Below are 23,254 nucleotides of genomic sequence, written 5' to 3' on the forward strand. Positions count from 1 at the left end.
GTCTGTGCTTGTGGCTGCACAGGGGCACTCAGAGCACTGCTTACGTACACTTAAAGCCAAGGGTTTCTGTTCCATGCTCAGATGTTCATAAAACGCCACTAACTCTAGAAAGCCTCACCTGCCAGTTCTGCAGTTACAATTCAACGTTTTATGATTTACTTTGAGGAATCCTTTCACGGTCTCTAATTCTGACTCAAGTTCCATAATAAACACAGTCATATTTCTAGGTTGATTTTAGGAAAAATTGGATATGGTTGATGTAGCATTTTCACTCCCCAGTTCCACCTGTTTTCTTTTTTTATTTGCTTCTTGAGCTCCAGCATTTCCTTCCCTTTTTGCTAAGGAGAGTTCAGTTTGACTACTTCTAATTCCATTTGGAAATGCACATACAAGTTGCCTGAATAATACATTGTCTCCTACTGCCTTAAGGAGAACTACCATTTCAGACAGTGAACATCTACAGAAATCAATACTTAGAAGAGCAGAGACCTGCTTATGCATGCAGATTTGCAGCACTCTAATAATAGCCATCTGATGTTTGCACTGCAGGAACTTGCCTGTCTCTTCTGACTCATGTCCCCATGCTGTGCCATGCACTTACAGCACTGTTGTCATTTCAGGTAGCAGAGAAGCAGCGTTCACCTATGCCATCATTGCTGCTGGAGTAGCCCACGCCATCACGGCTGCCTGCACACAGGGAAACCTGAGTGACTGCGGCTGTGACAAAGAGAAACAGGGACAGTACCACAAGGAGGAAGGATGGAAATGGGGCGGCTGCTCTGCCGACATCAGATACGGAATAGGATTCGCCAAAGTGTTTGTGGATGCCCGGGAGATTAAGCAGAACGCGCGGACACTGATGAACCTGCACAACAATGAGGCTGGGCGCAAGGTAGGTCCTCCTGCACCCCTGAAAGGCCCGGCCATGTCCTGCACCACGCCATGTGCTGCAGTGTGCTCCAGTGCCCGGCTCACGTGCAGTGGGCAGGGGACAAGGCATGGTAGGGCTGTCTGTCTGCCAACCATTTGTCTGAATGTTGCTCTTTGCAGTTGTAAAAAGAAAAAGCAAACAGACATTTTAACTGGAAAGTCAAATGGTTCTTACGCTAAAAAGCTCGCCTGCTACTGTGTGGGTGAATGGGATTCCCGTCAGGTTCAGACATGAACTTCTCACTCATTTAAAAAGGGATCATTTTCAACCCAATTGCTTAAACCTTGCTCTTTGTGTGAGGACTACCTCTAAAAGAGAAAAACACTTAAGCACAACGGCCACAGCCTCACTGTCACACACATGCAGTTACTGTTTTGCACTGCATTCCGCCCCTTTCCCATGCTTTGGGAGGGGGTTGCTGCCAGCAGCTCTCACAGCAGCAGCACTGGGGAAGGCGAGAACCCAGCAGCCCCACACACACGTGCCCTGCCTGCTCTGGGAGCTGCCTGCCCTGGCCTGGCTGCCTTTGCCTCTTGCTGTGTGCACCCATCCAGCCCTGGCCCTGCACAGGAGTGACCATCTCGTTAATCCCATCTTCCACAGCTTCCTGCTTTCCTAGCTCTGTTTTACTTTCTCTGCTGCTTGCAGTTCTGTGCATTAATCCTCATTTTAGCATTATCTTAGTGTGACTTAGAAGCAAATGGGAGAAGGAAGTTAGGAACAGCGATTCATTTGTGGATACTGTTTTTGTTGTGGTAATTACCTGTAGGCTCTGAAACATCTCCACTTAGGTACATATGCTGGAGCGAAGCAGATGGTATTGAAGACAAGCCATTTCCAACCCAAACAGAAGCTGAACCTTTCCTTTTTTATGTAGTACGACTGTAGTAGTTTTATAGGTCAGATTATGTCCTCTGTCCCTGGAAGTTTTAAGAAACATGTACATGTGGCACTGAGGGACGTGGTTTAGTGGGCATGGTGGTGATGGTTGATGGTTGGACTGGATGTTCATAGTGGTCTTCTCCAACTTTAATGATTCTGTTTCTTACACTGCCCAGTATCCCAAATGCTGGGGTCTTGCTCTTTAGTGCAAACATGATACTTCAAAGCATCAGCAGCTGACCATTAATATTGATGAATCAAATGACTGGAGGTTCAGTGACTATATTACCTGGCTTCTGGTGGAATAAAGATGTATATGGAAGAGCCTAGTGGAACATCGGGACCTAAACTGCTCTGCCATACAGGCACAAATCCACAGAAATCAGAACTAGCAGTGCTTCAGTTCAGTGGGAGAGCTACTCTCCTGAAAGGGCTGCTTTTATTCAGTAGGAGACTGCAGTAAAACATTTGCAAGTAATGACACACCATGATTCAAAATAAAAATGGAATGAGCTGCTGTCTTTGAAGATTATTTCAGATGTAAAGCCCAAAGATATAGCAAAAAAAAAAAAGTTGGTTTCATTACTTCATTGTATTTTTGGCTCAGTTGTCACCTAGGCATGGAATCAGGGCAAAGGAGGATCTGGTCAGTGCAAAGGCAAAGCATCCAGCAGCCTCCCCAGAAGACAGGAACTCCTTGCTTCTCACCTAGGTGTGCACAGTTCGCTTTCCTAAAAGTATATGCCTGGAAGATTCAGCTCTGCACATTGTTATCTGGGAGAACAGTGGCTGTGCTATCTCTGGCGATCTGCCATTTCTCCAGCAGGCTCAGGAACTGTTCTGATCTAGAGATATTTCTACGCTTCTTCCTGCATCCCTTACAGAGCAAAATTACTGATCTTTGTTCGAACAAATCTCTCTTGGAAATCTTCAGGGAAAAGAAAGAGTAACATGGCTGAGAAGAGGCATGTTACTCCACCAACCTGTGGAAAATGAACAAATGATGTTTTTGCTAGAGAGATTCCTTTCAGGCTTTTCACTTATGTGAGAGATCACAGTATTTACAGACAATTGGCAGAGAGAGGCCATTACAGATATTTGGCAAGCTGGGTCTCACAACCTAACCCTTTCACAACAAAGACCGTCTTGTTTTGAGGTGGAACTCTCTCTTTTGGAGCAATACGGATCTTATCAGCCTCTACACAATCTATTCTCGGTGGCTCTCCTCTGGGCTATAAATTCTTGTCTAGTTTTACTTGCCCATGGCGAGGTTTTTGATGGTATTTATGCACCTAGGAGACAGACTGGCACCTACCGGGCTTCCAAAAATAAACTGGGTGTTCAGTTCTCATTGATTTGTTATCTTCACCTATAGGCACTGCTACTGTATTCAAAAGTCAGCCTCTTCCACATTTTTGCTCTTGCAGTGTGAAACTGCACTGTGTGCTGTGCCTCACTCTGCTGGGTGCTCATGACCAACCTGTGAATCAAATATCCCAAGTTGGAAGAGTCGTGTAAGGATCACTGAGTCCAACTCCTGTCTCTACACAGGGCTGCCCAAAAATCAGACTGTATGACTGACAGCTCTGTCCAGACACTTCTTGAACTCCATGAAGCTCAATGCTGTGACCACTTCCACTAGATGCAGGTGACTCAGGATGTGCTCTGGTGAATCCAACATGTATAATAAAATGGTTGTCTTCTTGAGTGCCACCAAGCGATTCACGTGCCCCACCTCAGCAAGCTGGAGACAACAGACATTGAACTTCAGCAGGCATAACTGCTGGGCTTGCCAGGGAAACTGGGCACAGGTAGGGCTGCATGGTGCAAACTCACAGAGAGCTACCAGGAGAGGTGATCCAGTCTCTTTGAAGACCTCCATTCAAGGCTTTCCACCTTACGGTCTTGCATTACCAAGGCTGATGTCTTGCTGGTGCTACTGGTTCCTACAGAATGAACACCCATGCTTCCTCCCTCTGTTGCAGGGTGAAGCAATTAACAGTTTTCCATACTATTAGAAACCAGACAGGGCTCTGACTCTCCATTTCTCTTGTCTCTCCCCAAATCAGCTGGCCTCTGCTGTGTAGCACATCCGCAGGGCTCCAAACTTCCTCATCCACTCAGAGGGTAAGGGGCAGAGTTCAAACCAGGGGTTGCATACACCCTACAGAACTGGCCCCAAGTATCTCAAGAAGCCTTGCTTCATTTGTCAAATCCATTGGAGAGCAGCTATTTCTGACCTCCAGAATCAGAGTCCAGGGTGCCTTTCCTCTTTGAATTAGTATTTCCTGAAATGCTGATTCACTGCAGGAAGAAGTAAGCAGGACAGGGAGAACAAGAGGAGAATTCATAACCGCTGGGTCAGAAAAAAGATAAAGCCTTGAATTAATTTAAAGGCATAATCCTGATTTGCCCTGTAAACTTCCATGTGAGGGGTCATAATTGCAAGACTGAATTGTCTGTTAGCAAATTTGTCTTTTCAAGTACAAACATAATTGAATTACTGTAAGTAACACAATAATGTATGTCTGAGGGATGTTTATGCTCCAGGAAATAAAAATGTTATTCTCCCAGTTATTCTGCTAAAATAGCAAAGCAGGTGCTGAAATGTTCTACGTACTTTGGCCGTATCATTTTCATTTCAATAGCATGACATGGTACATGACCAGATTGCTCCCTCCTCTCTTTTTCTCTGTGACATTGAAATTCCACAAATGGCATCTTGCATCAGCGTTACATCATGTTAAGTATAATGCAATATTATGAGTCACTGTTATAAATCATGGCCACAGGCTACATTAGAAGGCTTTTGCAATTCAAGAGCACATCAAGGTGGATTTTTATTCAGCATTTGTCATTGGAGGCATACATAGGTGTGCTAACTTTGCAACTCATCTCCATCCTCTGAATCAGTAGCATCTCAGCTTTCTCTTTCAGCTCCAGAGCATATAGGATTGCCAAACATGCCTAATAGTGTTATTGTACATACAAAGCAAAGCTACCAGAAACCAGGAGGCATTTCTAAAGTGGATCATGCAATGATCATAACAAAAGGAAGTGTTTAGTATTGTATTCTTTAGGGAAGGCTGTAATAAAGCTGAGGTGAAACATGGGCATTTGGAAAACGTGGAGTTGGGGAGTTTTTCTGAGCTATTCTGTAAAGCTCACAGTTATGACACTCAGCCCTTTGCTAGCATCTCTGGCCGCAGGAGGCTGCAGCCACTGAACTTTGCTGAATCTCTTCCAGTTCTCACACAATGTGACCTCACCACACCACTGCCAGGATTCAGTTGTCCTGTAGAGGAGGTGGTTTATTCTGCTTCATTCAAATATGTTTTCCTTTAACTAACCTGCTACAAGAAGTAATGCTAATTCTTGCAGAGGAAACTTTTAAAAGGTAATAAGCACTAGCTCATTGTCAGAAAAGAGACTAATAAAATAGGCTACCAAACAATTTAGCCTTTATAATTTTCACGATGTTCTGGAGATTTAATAGCTCTGCCTGACCTTGGCCTTGATGTGCACGCACAGGCTCTGGTCCTGTCTGTGATGGGCCAGGGGCAGGCAGCGAGGGATGGCAGCCTGCAGCCTTGGGCTGTACCTGGGAATGGCTCCAGCCTCCTGATGCTCAGTGCCTGCTGAGTGCAGTGTTAGCAGGGCACCGTCGCTCATCCAGGAGGACAGCGGACCCACGGTGAAGCCAATAATTACTTTCCACATGTACACAGCAGCTGATTTTGGCCTCAAACTCTCTGCACGTAGCACAGCTGGCTAGTAGTAACCAAACCATGTATTTCTGTATTCAACTGCCTCACAACTCCATCAGAAAGAACATATCTAATGGCACACACACACCGGAATAAAACTTGCTTGTGTCTGGAGCTGCTGAAAATTACCATAGACTCCAGAGAGTCTAGGAGACCAGCTTGGAGCAGAACAGCACTGGGTGAGGCTGCCCTGATAGTCCTGGCACCAGCAATCAAGTGATATTATAGCATCAGCAACACAGCCTGTTTCTTGACGCCCAGAACTCAACGGTGCCCTTGCAATTGCACTTACTATTTTCCAGTTGTTTTTCACTTTCTTTTTTGGCATGGCTACACAAAAGTTCCTGACTTTTGCATTCAGAAGCTTCTGGGTTTTAGAATTAGGGATGCTCTTTAAATACAGAAATAAATAATGACTTTCCTCTTTATTGTTGGATCCTATCTACTGCTGAAACAATCACAGCTGTGGTACATGCCTGATTTAGAGGGGCTAAAAGTTGGAAAGTGTTGTTCAGCAATAACTTTCCTTGCCTTGTTACCAAGTTCCGATTCAGCAGAGTGTAACATGCCCAGGACTGGCTGCAATGCACACTCGAATGCTTGCTCCTTTACATCCAGCTCCCCTAACAGCTTCCTCCCTCACCTGCCCCACAGCTTGGCACCACAGCTCAGCAAAATCAGGAAAGTAGAGTTAAAGTTAAGTAGAGCAAAGTCCTTCCTGACAATTTCTTCACCATACAGTTGCTGTGGGGAGCAGGATTTCCAGCAAGGCCAACCCCAATGCACTGAATGGGAAAACTCTCATTAATATCGGTGGGAGCACAGGACAAAGATGAATGCTTCCAACAGTCCCATCCCCATTGAGTGCTTGCAGTTTACAAGAAGACACTGCTGGGCAACCTCCTAGGTGTGAAAAACCCAATACACAGCTGTGCACTCTCACAATATTGTGGTTGTATTTGAAAGGATCAAAGTTCTATTTTATAACTTCCCGAATTTTTTTTTAAATAATAGTCTTAAAACAAGACCAAACTTGACAGACAAGCTCTGCATCTTCTCAACAACGCAGAGGGAAGATAAAGGGAGCGTTAATGTTAGGCTAAATTATGAGAGGGAATTGGACTACACAAAAACTGTAATCCACAAGAATGAATTTTCATTCCACTTGTCCTCCACTTCCAGCTAATCAGAAATTGTGATACATAGTCCTCCTTGTATTTTGGCTTTTAACTCCCTCTTATATCTCATGTGGTTGAAAGCTGAATTCCTGATTTACGCTGAAGATTAGGGAATGATGAATGCTATCACTTGCCTGCAGTCGCAATTGTAGAGGATTCTGGCATTATGAGCAAAACATGCATTTCATGTATGTGCTTACTAGAGCTGACAATCTGCCATGCTGCCGACAAAGATAGCTGGGTCTGAGGGCCAGGGTCTGTTAATAAATAACAAAGATCTCAAATTCCAGATTTAGTATCACCCACCTTTTATAACTGAAATAATCAGATGCTTGCTTGAACAATTAATTTGCTCAGCAAAGCCACTGGGTGAGTTTCACATTTTTTGACTTCTCTAACTTAATTCAATCCTTCTGTCTGGACAGTTACCAACACTTCCCACAGTGTGTACACCTGTCATTCAGAACCCAGAGGGGAACGTAATAGAAAATATAGCAAAATTAGTTGCAGTATAGGTTATTCAGGTCGCCCTGAAAGACTCCCACAGATTTCAGCACCTTTGATTGAGACTTTAAACTAAGATTACTGATTTGAAATAAACATAGTTGTCACAAAGCATGAGAACTTCAAAGCAAATTTCTTGCTGTGTTTGGATATCAATACCGTAAGCCTTATGCTGACCGTGTACTAAAAATCACAAGACAGAGAGAACAGCATCTATCAACCTTAACCATGCTTAGATTTAAGCCAAAGTTGTTGAAAAAATGCCAGAAATACAGAATGAGCAGAACTGGGTTGCTTCCGTGTTCACCAGGTGACATTTGTCACACTTCACACTGATATACTTGCACGAAGCTAAACATTCCTGTTTGCATACTTGAGGCATTAAAAAACAACTGAAGAACTCACTGGCCAAGTCAGCAAGAAACCGGGGGCCAGACTAGGCTGTTAACTAGGAACAGTCTTAGTACACAAGCAGGCACTGCTTCTACTATGCAGGGTTTGCACTGAATGATGTTGGAGATCTTACATAGTGCAGTCTCATTATTCTAACAAAGTACAGCCATTCAGTATGCAACCCCATGCTTGTGTTGTTGAATTTCTGCAAACCGTTTTGGGTCAAGAGGGACAGAAACTGCGATCTTCTGCATTTATAACCCAGTTCTCTGGAGCTGAAAGTACCTTCAGAAACATTCCCAAGAGCCTTGACACGATGACTCAGCAATGTGAACTCATGGTTGGGCTAAACGGAGACATTTGGAACAATGCATTGCAGAGGTTTTGGTAAAGGTGGAAGTTAAACCAAGGTTTGGTCCAAGTGCTATATTAGACAGTTGGTGACAGAAAACTCTGAAATTACAAAGCCCTGAAAGACTCACACAAAGCAATAATTGCTAGAATTTGCTGTACAAATGAAATAGACTTCTGCTTTAATGGAATTTCCAGGTATTTTGAAGTAAACAATTAAATGATCGATTCAGTGAAGAACAGCCTTTTAGTTCAAGGACACAAACAAGGCCTGTTTGGTACTGGAAAAGTGTAGCACGAATCTATTAAAGGATGAGGGTTTCAGGTAATTGCAGAGAGGATGCTTTGCTCTGCATTGCCAATTAGTGCCAAAAGGCACTGGTATTCATTTGTGTTAGGACCGGTTATTGAAATGACCCCAAGCCTTCTGGTACTTAAAAGTGAGCGGTACCACATAGCCTGCATTTGGTCCCCTGAGACAGACGGAATGAAAGCATCAGAAATCACAAACTAAATAAAATCTAAGCCAGTGTTTACTGCTAGTTGCTGTGGCAATTGCTGTCTTTGTAGTGTCAGCTGGTGGCCTGCTGGGGACATAGCATAAGCATATTAGGTCTTATAAGAAACGAAAGACTACGTGCAGTTATGAGTACAACTATGTGTGCTCTTACAGGACTATTCACACATGAGATTTTAATTGAGTCATAACATACTGTTATCTTTGGGTGTATAAGTCCTACAGTCGTAAAACAATTATCTGTTGACATGGCACAATAGTTAATGCATAAATAAAGAATTTCAATAAGGAGTCAAGAATATTTGTCCATAAGGCTTGGATTAAGACCTTGGTTAAAAAAAGAAAAGATCAAGAAAACATGAACTGTGAAGCAGTGGAGACATCTTCCTGCATAAGCTTGTCCTATGAGCCATGGCAGACTCTTTGCAGATTGCCCCCGGGGTGTAACAGTGAGAGCATGCACACTGCCACCTGGAGCTTTTGCAGGATCTTTCTCCTCCCTGTGATCTTTTATTTTTGTGGAAGTTGCTTCATGCTATCCTTTTCGTATTGGGTTGAAAATACTATAAATGTTCAACTGTTTCCAGTGAAGTATAAGTAGACAGAAAAGCAGAAGTGAGACAGGCATCAAATAAATGCGCAAGCTCCATTTTTTTAGGAAATTGGTCTGAGAAGTTTGTATTGCTACTATTGGGGGAAGGTTAGGCTAAATGGTGTAATCTTCTAACTTTTTCTGGAACATAATGGATCCAAATAACTCTACTAAAGAACACCATAGCATTAAAATATTTTTTTAAATTCTGTATAATGGAGTTATGAAGGTGCCCCACAAAGGGATATTTATAAAATTAATATCTGATTAATACACTGAATGCGTAACAGATGTCCATGGTTTCTGTTATAGAATGGGTAAAGCTGGTGTTTACAAGCTGTTACAAGCATTCTATGATCTTACGATCTAAAGACGTACAGCAACTGGTTAACACTCTGTTATCAGTGTTGATGTCAAAGCTCAATTAATAGAAAATAAGTGGCTTACTAAGGGGAACAATTAATGGTATTGCTGGATGTTGGTTTTTAAGTCATCAATAAATAATACACAGCTAGTCAGATCCACTGGCAAAGAGCAAAATCTATGACTGGTATGGAGGATGAGCTGACTGAGGGTAATAATGTGCTTCAACATATTGCTCTTTAAAAGTGAATTTCTGTTAACATGTGATTACTCACTTGTTAACTAAAAGCTTCAGCTCTTGCTAAAATATCTGTTAGAATGAAAAAGAGAAAAATCTAGTATGCAAGACAGAAAGCCAGAGAGGTTTACTTAGACTGCACCGGGAATTGTAAATAAAATTAGGAAATTCCACTTTCTTCTGCATTGGAGGAAATTTTAATTGACAACAGGCCAGAAGATCCACGTTAAAATTCTTGGCCTGGACACGGGCGTGCTAATCTTGGCAGCTGCTAAGCTACAGAGATAGACTGTGCTGGTAGGATCTTATCTCTGATAAGTGGGAGCTATTTGAAAACATGGAAGCATGGATCTATTGTCCCAACTGCAACTGGAGGGGGAAAACTCTTAGGTATATAATTTGGAAGTCTTCCTTGTGGAAGAGTTATTCCCACCCTAATTATGATATCCCAGAATATCGTAATTAACAGTATGTTATTTTATGATGTAAATATTTTGACTCAAAGTGATTTCTCCCTGTGAACCAAACATGAAGATAACTGGTGCTTCTTTCTGGGCTGAAGGAGTTCTTTGAGAAGTTAAGCTAGTTTTTGCAAAGGAAATACTGAGACATTAGAGTAGAAGTACTTTGAGATCACCTGGAAAGCTTGATGGAAAGGTAAATCATCCACTATTTACCAAATATACTGGCTTAGAGAACTGATACTAATTTATTTTTTATCATGAGAAATACTCCTTGCATAGTATTGTTTGCTGTGTACCTAATGGTTAACTCTCATGGTCTGGAATCTAACTAAAAAGCCTATAATTGTGTATGGCCATTGGTTAAAAATATGTGGAAGCAATATGAAGTGATATTATTTTGCAACTAGCGCTCTCGCCAGTATCTGGCTTTATTAGTTTAGCACAAGAGGTGTTTTCTGATGAGTTGTCTGGAACAAGTAAGGCTGTTCGGTTTCTATCACACTTTGGAAACTTTTCTCTTGACAGCTTAAGCATTTGTCAAAATGCTCTACCTGGGTGCTCCCAGTTCTTTATTATTCAGTGCCAGCAGCACTTCATCTGAGCGCTTTGCTACTTGTGGGGAGAGTTAAATGGAAGATGAAGTTTAGTGGGAATGAGTCAACCCTGTACCATCCCTCACTCTGTGTACATTAGCTGTGACAAGGATGGATTTGAGTTGTGTCATTTCCTGTTTTCCCTACCTTTTTTTCTTCCTCTTCTTTTACCTCAGCAGTGAAGTATCACTCAGGCTGTGTGAGATAGCCCAAAGCAATGGCATTGACATCCCTGACTAGCAGAGCAAGGCTGTAACAAAACCTGAGTAACCCCTAAGTCTTTCACCTGTTGTGTTCTCAACTTGAGGAACATAAATTTTGGTTCATCTTATCTAGGAGTACTTCCAATTACTTCTGAAATGGCATCCTAACGCATAAACTGTAGACAAATTTTATTTCTTATTGTTATTTTTTAAGGCACACCACCCTAAATCTCAATGCATTGCCATTTAGAAGCACGGAGTACAAGTGAAGATCACCATCCCAAGATCAAAGCTAAAACCAGATTCACTGGACACAGGATGTTAGAATGATTATATTGACTTTGAAGAGGTCTATGTCTGCAGACATTACTTGGTCAAGATTTAGCTGACTTCATTAGTCTCTGATCCATACAATGAGCTCATAGAATGAAGCAATATTAGGAAAAGTGTCATTTTCAATGATGGATATTCATCATCTTTCAAATACATAATACAATACTACACAGATCACAGGCCTGTTTCAGAAGTATTTTGGAGTGATTTTTAATGTATCACCAGACTGTAAGGAAAGTACATATGATATGCTCAGGGACATGCTTTAGTGGTGATTGTTAGAGTTAGGGTAGTATGGTCAGGTTGCGGTTGGACTTGATGATCTTGAAGGTCTTTTCTAACCTGAGTGGTTCTGTGATTCTGTATAAGAAGAAATGCTACGTTGTCCAAATCCAGAAAAACTGCTGTGTCATTTTCTTTGTAAATCATCTTAGTGTCAGTGAACGTCATGTTGTTTCTCCATTTTCAAAACACCTTCATCATCACCTTTTATTCCCTTTTGGCATGAACAGACTGTCCAGTATGTTTTTGCAGAGGAAGATACATACTATAGAAAACTTAGGTAGTGATAAGAAGGTGAACTAGATAATATAACCAACAACTCTATCCGTAATTCTGTAGCACCATCATCTCATTTTCCAGTCTACTTTAGCTTCATTATACAGGTAAACCAGACAAGAAGAGTATTTGACAAGCTATAATCCATCATACCCACAGTGTCAGTTTTGCATCCTAGACAATGCTTCCCTTAATCTCACAACCTTGTTTCAGTCTGGGATTAGGAATTCATACTTTCACTTATACAAATAGCAAGTATAAATTCACATAGAATCATAGAATCTTTTAAGTTGAAAGGGACCTTTAAAGATCATCTGGTCCAGCTTCCCTGCAGTGAACAGAGACAGCTACAGCTCCATCAAATGCCCTGAGCCCGTGCAGCCTGACCTTGAGTGACTCCAGGGACAGGGCATCCACCACCACTCAGGGCAGCCTGTGCCAGTGCCTCACTGCCCTTACTGTAGAAAACTTCTTCCTTATAGCCAATCTAAATCCCCCTTCTTTTAGTTTGAAACGCCCCTTTTTAGTTTGAAACCATTTCCCTTTGTCCTATGCAATGAACCCCACCAAAGAGTCTGTCTGCTTCCTTCTTATATCCCCTTTAGTTACTGAAGGGCTGCTCTCAGGTCTCCCTGGATCCTCCTCTTCTCCAGGCTGAACAGCCCCAGTTATTGAATGGCTCTAAGAAAATTCAACTTCCAATAATTGTAGGTGAAAGCACATTAAAAGAAACCTTTTTTTTTTTTCCAGAACTATTTTTTCCAAACTCCTTTTTATGACTGATTTTTAAACTTCCAACATGATGACACTTACTTGGCACTACATTGATCCAGTCTAATCTTAGGTGATAATGGGTCTCCCAAGAGTTATTTTTTTAACTAGCAAGTAGTTTATCAAACACATTGACAGCAATGTTTTCAAATTATTTCCTTTTTTTTCCCGTTAAAATACTTGTCTTGCTTTTAAATAGAAAAATCTATAGAAACAAAGTACAGGTCAGACCATTCTTGTGGACAGACGTACCAAAAAGGCATCACAGCACTAACCACTTAAACTCTCAAGCTGATTTTCAAGTACAGTGTATTTGTCACTAGCAACTTGGAAAATAAAAAATCCTACACCAAGAACCCCCAATCTCACAACCTATTTGCCAGCAGTTCAGTAGAAACAACACTTTAAGTCCATTTCCTGGTATAAAACTTTATCTAAGCATTAGCTTCGTAATTCATAGTTGAGAAAAGCTTTTATAAAGGACTTCCTGCTAACAGAAGGAAAGGTGGGGAAGAAAGTTTTGTATTTGGTGTTACTCAGAAAAACTTTGTCACCAGCCACATCCCTTAAGAGCATGTGAAACTCAGCCTGAAGCTCATGGTTCCAGCTCATGAATTAATGGTTTCGCTTTACATTTTGATGACCAGAGAGAGAAAGGCGCAGGTACATTCTCTCTGGGGAAAACAGGAATGTGTTCATGAGAGACGTAAAAAGGCAAGGAATCCCACAGACTACCAGCTTGTAGCTGTTATCAGATACGATGCAAATGGAGGGGGTGAGGGAGAATACCTGGCAGGAGACCTGCTCTGAGGAGGGACTGCCTGACGTGGCAGTGTGGATTTCTTTGTGTATCATTCCTTTCAAGTTCATATCAGATTTTGTTGAGCTATTAACATCAGGTGTTGCCACATCGCGCCCACTATCTCCTCCAGCAGTATCTTGATGAAGATAAATAAAAACTGAAGAACCTTATTTGACTTTCAGGGACCATGATTAGATTTGTGGAGCCGTCAGAGAAAAATACTGAGGAACAAGCAAGCAAGATACAGACTTTGAGCCGCATACATGGAATCCACTTTTCTAGATACTTTTGTAAGGCTGAGAGGTTTTGGCAGAAGCTTATCCTAGGAACAGCTAGATGGGATATAAGGTTTTCTCCTAGAGGAACCCCTCAGTGGCAGAAAGCCAAAGTATCATGACACCTTGTTTTATTTCAAAGAGCTGTCCCTGCAGTTTGAAGAAAGGCAAGGGCCATGCCTTGTGGTTAAATTTGAGAAGAGCATTTAATATAGAGTGAGAATCTGTCTCATTATATCTCTGGCACCCTTCCTATCCTATATCCAACTATTTGTCAAAGGTAACAATTGTGAAGGTATACCGTAAGAATTGGTTTTTTACTGCTCTTTCGTTCTTGGTCTCAGAAGCAGTGATAATAGATTTAATGCACAGCAAGTCCTGAAAGTTAACAGAGCTAAAATAAAAATACATAGGAGAAAATGTTTTTGCTTAATTCCTCTCAGCTTTTACTGGTGCTCTCAGACTTGGGGGTTCATTTGCTATTCTGCACAGCATCAGTCATTGAATGAAGGGTATTAGGTCTTCTGTCCTCTAATTGAAGTGATGCAACTTACCAAGGGAAAGAAAAGAAAATCTCATTTGGCTTGCGCATGCTGACACCACTACGTGAGCAGTGTGACCATTCTGAATGACTAACATCTGTATTTTTCTTTACTCATTTGATACATTGTGGAAATAGAAGCTGTATTTAGAAAATAACTGCTGCATGTGGTCAACTTTACAAAGCTGAAGTAAAGGGCAACTAACGTTTGAGGTGAGAAAGAATCAAAATGATTATCAAACTCTGTAAAGAAAAGTGAGGAACCTCCTGCTTTGTGGGAGTGCACAAAAGGTTAAATTTATGAGAGAACAGAATTTATGAACTCTTCATATGAAAAGGAGTTATGAGTTAGAATTTGGAAGAAGTGTTTCTGAACTTTAAAATATTGAAAGTAAATGGTTGTACTGGGTACAAGCTGGGATGTTTCTAGCATTCTGTCATTTATCAGCATTCTCATAGCTGTCTTCATAATTAGTCCTTAGACAGTCTACATGATTTTCTTTAGACAGATATTTCTAGGAAAATGTAATGGTGATCTGATTGGTGTATGATTGGTCATGTTCTATGCTGATTTCCTGGCCATTTTTTATTAGAAATGGAAAATTTCTTAGAATTTCTTAGAAAAAAGGTTTAAGCTACCAATGGTAGTAGCATTTTGGGATAATCTGTGTAACAAATCCATCTGATGCTGACTTCAATTTCACATATGATTTTACAGAGATTTACTAATGAAAAAATATGAGGAAAAGCCATCATCTCACTGTGCTGATTAAGGCATTGATGATACAATCAACTGAAATATGAAAGACTGTCTGGAATGAGTCACTTTTAGTGTGGGACACAGTCAATTCCAGACTCATTCACAGTTAGTTTGCCATAAGATATGCAAAAAATGTTTTGTCTTTACAGAACACATTTTACAACAGTTCTATTAATATCGCTACTGGACATCCACTGGTGGTAAATAATCTTTTCACTCATGTTCTTGCCAACTTTAGATTTCCATGTCGGTACTTTTAAAATACACAGTTTCTCACACTTTTTAAAGGTTTTTTAGGGTTTCTCTTTGGCAGCATTTCTCCTTTTATGCTCTTTCATGTTCATTTTTGTTTTCAAGTCAAAAGGCACTAAGTACTATCTTTATTTTCCTCAAATTTCAAAGCTCTGGTGTTAAGACAGTCCTAACAAGTTACTTAAATGGTTCTATTGTTTTGAGATTATTGTCACACTTAAATGAAATTAGGGGCAGAGTAATTTTCTACTTATTTTAAGTAGATAGAGATAGCTCTTTTTCAGCCTGCATGTGCATTCTTTGCCTCTGTCTTTGAGGAGAGCTTATGAACAGGAAGGGACCAACTTTTATACAGTCTGATAGCAATAGGACAAGAGGGAATGGCTTTAAGCAGAAAGGAGATTTAGATGAGATGTTAGGAGAAAATTCTTTACTCAAAGAGAGGTGAGGCACTGGCACTGCTTCCCAGAGAGCTGTCCTTCCGTGTTCTTCTCCAGCGTGAAAAATTCAGTTTTGTCGGTGGTTTTGTTTTCTCTGATCTCTAGTAGAGATGTATCTGCAAGCCCTTATAGGAGACAGGTATTTCCTGATCCAGGTGATGCAACATCAGACGAAATTGAGAGAGTTTATGGTCCCAGTAAGATAGAAATCAGTATCCACTGTCTCCCTGTTTGTATATGCTTCACACACAGACTGGAGTTAGAGTTATTTCTGATGCTGCACTAAAGGGTCCCTGGCCTCAAGCACTATGATATTGGTACCATGCTGTGAGGCAGGAGTGTCTGTGCGAAATCTTGGTGAAGAATGCCCTGCAGGTGTGATGGTTGAGTGTATTTCATGCTTTTAAGTCAGGACAGCTTTGGCATTGAGTCTTCTTGTGTTCTGGTGAAGCATTGTGCTTCAGCATTACCTGTCCACACTGGGGGGCACATTGTGCTCCAGGCTGCCCTGGAAGATGCATTTAGGAAGCTGTATGCGCTTCAGTATTGAGCACCCGGGGAGGTACGCAGCACGGACTGGATCAGTTATGAGCCAGAAGGGATGCTGAGCTGAGAAAACCCATTGCAGGAGGGAAACCAGCTTTCTGACCGTGTCAGCCACACAGCCACCTCTGCGTTTGCTGAAACCCACACACACAATCCCCTTTAGTTCCTGCTGCTCCAACGGCTCTCCAGGGCTTCAGCTTGCCACCCTCACCTGACACACCCTACAGATTTTCTACAAAACTAAAGGCAAAGAAAAAACATGTTATGTTCCTTATGGCAGTGCCCAAAGGTACTTTATCTGAAGATAACATCAACAGAGAGAGCCAGCGCAAGTTCTCTTCTCACAAACTATTTCCCAGAGGCTAATGGCAAAGGAGAGAGAAAGAGAGAAACAAGTACTGACAGTTTACCATAGGAACTCAAAGAAAAAGTGGACAAAGCTAAAAGAACTCCAGCTCTTTGTTACCATCTAATCCAGTTTAGAGCACTCGCTGGTGTATACGTTTACTTTCCAAGGCTAACGGAGCTGGATATTGTCATTTGGTAAGAAACAGAGGAAATAGATTTAAAATTTGTCACCCTTCAAGCCTCGTACACTTTAGGAAAATCAGTCTGCAACATACATGAACTCTTAATCTAACATGAAAAGTATGAGCTGCTGGCTAAAACCTCCAAAGGAGCAAATCCTGTTTTCAAAAGATTCAGTGTTTCCTCTTTTTAACACAAACTGAGTGCTGAAGAGAAGGGGTAGAGTGCTTCTTTTGGCTCATGGAAACCACAGGGAAGGCATCCTGTTCCTATCCAAAGAGTACTTTCAAAAAAAGAGTCCAGGTACTAAATATCACAGTGCAACGAAATTATCAAATCACCATTACCAGCTTTTGCCTGGGACAGATGATTCAAACTACATGTAGCCTATTTTCTAATGCTATAAAAGCAAATTAATCTCCAGCTGGATTTGCAAAATGCTGCACTGAAAGAAACTGCAAGGAGGATGTATGAAAAAGAACAAAACCAATACGAGGGTTTGTGAGTGGGAGGCTGAGAGTCTGGGCTAGGAGAGTCAGAGATGGAAAGTTTGATGGCATAGTGCAGTAGGCCCAAATTAGGCAGTTGTATTTGAGTGATTTTAGCATGTTTCCTCAGAAATGCAACCCCAATAGGTGCCAGTAGAAATGGGAGAGTTAGCTAGAATATCTTAGAAAGTATTATGTAAAAAGAAAACACAAAACCATCAAAACTCTTTCCCATCTGTCTGTCCGTTCCCTGCCTACACCCCCATGTGTTTTTTGTCAACTAAAAGGGACCCATAGAGCTTGGGTTCAACTAGTATTGGTCAAACTTCCCATCTTCAGGTGAAGCGAGCCCGTTTAACTGCCTGTATCCAGCCCCGGATGAGACCAGAAATCCAGTGGCTGGTTGGGGATGGCATTTTGTCGCCTGGAGCACAAGGCCAGCACACGGCACACAGTAGCCTGGTTGTGGACCACTCCAGCTGCTTGCTCAGCTCTTTTCAGGGGCACTGCTCATTCTCTCAGAGATCCCTGTCTGTAAGTGGGATGGTAATGAAATAAACCAAAAGGTAACATAGACTATGTACACTTTAGGAAAGAAAAGCTCTACCTGCACAGATGGCACTAGGCCATTATGCGGTTTGTATTAATGTTTCAAGTCAATTGGGAGGATTTGAATGTTAGAAATATTTTGTTGCAAGTTTGAACATCTGACCAGCTATAAGACCAGACATTTGAACGCAAGCAGTGATTGAATTAGGACCCAGAAATGTATCCCTGGCTAGTTTCAAATTAAAAAAAGGAGAGCTTTTAAAAAGGTACAAATGAGACTAAAAGAATTTATGTTATTTTTCCGGTTACTGTGCTATAACTCCTTTTCTGTCTCCTAATCTATCTTCTAAGCATACTACCTTATGAATGAGTGAGCAATAAAAGAAGTATGCAGTGGTTGAGAGAGAAACTCAAGATAACAAGATAATGCAAAACGTAAGCCAAAGTCTGAGCAGAACTACAAATTAAGATGTAGATCTGAATATAAAAGTTTCTTGCATCTGAGTTTTATGGCAGCCATTGGGTGGATGGTTTGCCTAGAAATTTAATTTCAAAACAGTAGCACATAATGTGATACCATACAGGCTAAGTTCACAGCCATCAAAATCTTAGATATATACTTTGTAGGGGTTTTTACAGTATTCCTGTACTGACACATCACTGGATGGACTGAAATAAAACCAAAGCCATTTTAATGCCTTTGAAATCTTTTTTTTTTTTTTTTTTTTTTTTTTCTTCACTGAAAAGGGGCAGAGGAAGAACAGTGAATTAAGAAAACAGGTGCATACTAACCTAAGGTTAGGTAATAGCAATTCCTGTGCCTCGGTGACATAGGAACAGCCATGAATAATAAGCTAGTAGAAAGCAGCTGGTGTCTGCATGGAAAGTTTTCCAAATGTCTAAGCCTAAAAGTGGGGGATTATAGCAAAAGGTTAATTCAGATTTCCATGTCACTGACCTCCCTCCTGCCTTCCAGGCTGCCCAGGTTTGGGACTGCACAGATCTGCTGAGAATTGTTGGGAAAAAATATGAGGCCACACCCTGAACACAGATAATCCCCCACCGGGCTTCCCTCTGCTGCTATCTGCCTGGCCAGGCAGAATGCAATCAGAATTGTTCTGTGCTCTTTGCAAGCCAACACCAGTGGGAAATTAATTGCTTGAATGGTTCTCTCAATTAGTATGTTCTCTAGCACTAGCATAGTATAGCCATGAAGTGAGGGCAGCTATCGGGCTCAGGACAAACAGCAGGGTCTAAGTTGGCATCCAGTTCTAGTTGGCTGTGACTGGGGCTGGTAAGCAAAAAGCAGGAGGGAGAAGATACAGGGATAAAGTTTCAAGGAATATGAAGGATGAAGGGAACACGAAGCTTGTTACTGTCAAAAAGGAAGTAGTGACAACTCAGTCTTAAACATAAGACGTAACATAGAAGAGAATGTGAGACAGAGTGGAGCAAGTCATGATATTAATATTTTGAGAAGCTTTTACATTATTACGGAGGTAGATTTTTATTTCTTTTGTTAACAAGAATCAGTGGCAAAACATGAATGGAATTCCTTCTCTTTACTCTTACTCTTCATGCTTTAAGACAAAGCCAGTTTTCTTGAAGAGTAGCCTGGGCATTTTTTATGCTCCATTATCCATGTGAGAGATAGCAAAATGCTCTAAAGCTTCCAGAAATAACTGGGAAGACTGTGTTAAACTATACATTAAGCAAAGGCAAATTTAAGGCTATGGTATACTGAAATAGTACCTAAGATTTCCAAACTGGAGCACTAACTTGCAACACTTTGAATAGATGATGCCCGCAGGAATGACTGCTCAACTCTGCTGATCAGCGTGGCACCAACAGAAGGATAAGCATTGATAGCATTTATCTGCTTGTTCGCAACCATTTTCAGGTCAAAGAACCAAAATGTGCTTTATTCTGGAATCTCTATTTGCAAAAATTAAGGTCTGGTATCTGTTGCTGAGTTCAAAGGGAATTCTGCATTTGGTGTTTTGTGTAAAGTTGCAGTTGTAAAGGTGGGCTTTTCTGCTAGTTCCTTACTTTGCTGCCATATGCCGAAAGTTGAACAGACAAATCTGAAGCACAGTACACAGTAAAAGTCTTTGGCAAATGAAGGAGAACAAAAGCTGTGGTTAATAAGGATCTCAATTTACCCTTGGTCCATAGGCTATGAAATTAGGCAGTCACCTTCCCTGCTTAACCCAAATTGCAAGTGGAGAATTGGCTTTGCAAGTAGAGCTCAGCTGATACCTGCAACAGCATGTCCAGGAAAGCAGAACCCACAGCTTTGGTGGGAACCCAGCTTATGTCTGGTGACAGTTTATGATGGAGAACAAACTCCTCCACGTGCATCAGATAACCCTGGTTTTGTTTTTTTTTTCCACTTTGATTTTTAAAAGCGTCTAGTTTTTATTAATGCATCATTCTTTGTTCTTCCAAATCCAGATTCTGGAAGAGAACATGAAGTTAGAGTGCAAATGCCATGGGGTCTCGGGATCCTGTACCACTAAAACATGCTGGACAACTCTGCCGAAATTCCGGGAGCTGGGCTACATCCTTAAGGACAAATACAACGAAGCAGTTCAAGTCGAGCCAGTGAGGGCAAGTCGCAACAAGCGTCCAACCTTCCTCAAAATAAAGAAGCCACTTTCGTATCGCAAACCCATGGATACAGATTTAGTGTACATAGAAAAATCTCCCAATTATTGTGAAGAAGACCCCGTCACAGGCAGCGTGGGAACGCAGGGGAGGATGTGCAACAAGACGGCCCAGCAGTCCAATGGCTGCGACCTGATGTGCTGCGGTCGAGGTTACAACACACACCAGTACTCGAGAGTGTGGCAGTGCAACTGCAAATTTCATTGGTGCTGCTATGTTAAATGTAACACATGCAGTGAAAGAACAGAAGTATATACCTGTAAGTGAGTCCGTGGCTGGACAGGCTGACCGTGTCCCTGCCATGAGTACATTTGCACATGCGCTCAACAAACCTACACAAGACCGTAGCAAAGACCTGCTCTCCCAAGAAGAAATGCTGATGAATGGATCCCTGTCTTTTCTTCTTACGTTTGTGGATACATATTTCAGACTCTTAACAAAAGTCATCCAAGAAACAAATAATAAAACCTCAAACTCCACTAAGCCCCCTGCCACATGAGACAGAGAGATGACTTCAATTTATCTGCGCTTCTATAGCAAAAAAGCAGTGACTGCCTTGTGAAGAGACACCGGAGAAAATTTTCTGACCACGGCAATGAACTCTTGGTTTGGAAAAAAAGATGGTCAAAAACTTGTGTGTAGAAGGAGCAGGGAGAGTGGGGGACAAACCCTCAGACACGGGCTTTGCACAGGAGGCGATGGACAGTGCCCCGCTGTGACTCGCCCAAGTGAGTGTGCGGATGATACAGATGTAGGCTTCTACACGTGTGAAAAGCTTCTGCTGGTCTTGCCCATCTTTCCACTTCATAACATTTGCTACAGCGAGCAGAACTGTTGAAATTTTCTGTAGACACTGCTTTATCTGCCTTTTGTGTGCGTGTGCGTGCTGCAGATTTAGCACAGGGATTTGGGACACGTGGGACATAATAATAGCAATATTTAACAATTTATTCAGATAAAACTAATATTAATTTATTTAATTAAAAAGAACTCTACCGACATTTTTGGAACTATTCTGCAATTAAAGTAGATAGCTTGCTTTCTTTGTGGAATAATTTTCTAGAAACAGCAAGGTAAAACTGGAGCTGTATATATCGTTCTTTCCTAGGATATTTCTAATAGTTGGACTTGCAGGATGTGTACTAGATGTTTAAGTACAAAAGTTGGCATTTTATATATATATATGTACATACACAAACACACTGAATTTTTTTTTTTTTCCCCTGTTTGCTGCTAGTTGTCTGGAACAAAAGGTAGTGGTAAGGGTTGCAAATCTTTACCAAGGTTTTTTTCTTTTTTTTTTTTTCCTTCAATTAAAGAAAGAAACATTAATAAAATCCTGTTTGAAATATGTCTAAAAATAAGAAACTCCAGACAAACTTCCATCTTTTGGAAAATCAACCATAGGATAAGAGAGTATATTTTGTAAGAGACTATTTTTATATAAATATTTTATTTATACTACGTCTGCTTGTTCAACCTGTACTTTTTCTCAAAACAGGCATACAATTTGTAATTCTTAGGCTATTTAACAGAGAAAGGCTAATTAGCTTGTGGACACAACAGCAGCAAGCTGGATACATTCAGCTGCAATTGGTGGATGTGTCAGAAAGCAGAATGAACTTTCTCTCCGGATGTGTGTACAAACTGGCTCTTTTCCTGCAGCTCAATCTGCAGAATTTGCAAAACAAGAACATGGTATGTAGCATCAATTTTGTCACATGGCTTGAATTCATGATTGGTATTAACTGGATGCTCACTTATCCCATTCAGGAAAAAAAATCCGAATTAGCTTCCCACATGCATCAGTCATTAAACTCTGGCGTTATGACTAGCAAATGTGCTGTGTGTGCTGTCAGTTAAACCTCTATATTGTGTTACTGTCAAATTTGATTTTAATCAGTGGAAGACTGTAGACTGTGACTGTAAAAACTAGCGTGATACACATCGTCTGCTTCTCATAGATAGGATACAATGCTTACTTTTTGTCCAACTCTCTTTGGCATTTACATTATTCTTTCCTCCAAAAGGCCGGAGCTCAAAAACCCAAAAAAACACCTAGGCAAATTTAAAGACTGCTCTCTTGTTTTTCAGAGCCCAGTTAAACCTTCTTCTGTTCCCTTTATGGCATTTCCTTTTTCATCACTGTTCATTTCTCCAGATATAAGAGAAGCAAATATTTTTCTGCTTTTGGAAGCTTTCTGTTCCTCCTGCTGGATTCTTTTGTGGCTGATAAAAACAATCCAATTTCAATGTTTTTCTTTTTCTTTCTTTTTTTTTTTTTTTTCCCCCATTGGGTAAGAAACGTGGCCCAAAGTTAATGATAATGCTGATAATACAGGATCTCACACCTTTAATGAGGCATCAGTAAGGGCAACAAACCAGTAGGCAGTATGCACCACATTCACTGATTCCTGTTAATAACAGCAAGTGTGGCAAGAAATAGGTGACACGCATCTTGGCACCAATCCTCTTTCTAAGGCATAACTCTCATCTAATACTGCAATGGGGAGAACTGTCAGAAAACTTTTTGAGACAAAACATCCAGAAGTACTTTAAGAGATGCTGCAGTTTCAGTAGGATAGCCTGACCTTTCAGAAGCTGTCTGAATGTGACATGGCTTTCTTTCAAACTCCCTCTCACATATATTCATATAAGAACAAAAGCCCAAGCAGTTTCCTTGCAGTGCATAGCTGGAATTAAATATGGTTTTTGCAGACCTGCCACTTAACATGTCATATAATTTTTCTGTTATTCATGAAAGGTTA

General features: G+C 41.1%; 1 protein-coding gene across 1 annotated transcript in view; it reads left to right on the forward strand.

Moving 5' to 3' along the window:
- The window catches only part of WNT7A (Wnt family member 7A), a 32,483-nt gene extending 10,211 nt beyond the window's left edge, over positions 1-22,272 (forward strand). Inside the window, exons 3-4 of the mRNA XM_042823570.1 lie at positions 621-892; positions 20,274-22,272. Of these exons, the coding sequence (XP_042679504.1) occupies positions 621-892; positions 20,274-20,753 (752 nt within the window). The 3' untranslated portion in view covers positions 20,754-22,272. The remainder of the gene's footprint in view (positions 1-620; positions 893-20,273) is intronic.
- The last annotated feature ends 982 nt before the right edge of the window (positions 22,273-23,254 follow it).

The sequence above is a fragment of the Centrocercus urophasianus genome, unplaced genomic scaffold (genome assembly GCF_019232065.1).
Source record: "Centrocercus urophasianus isolate 14NV4802_14NV808 unplaced genomic scaffold, USGS_Curo_1.0 seq_22, whole genome shotgun sequence".
NCBI classification, from domain to species: Eukaryota; Metazoa; Chordata; class Aves; order Galliformes; family Phasianidae; genus Centrocercus; species Centrocercus urophasianus.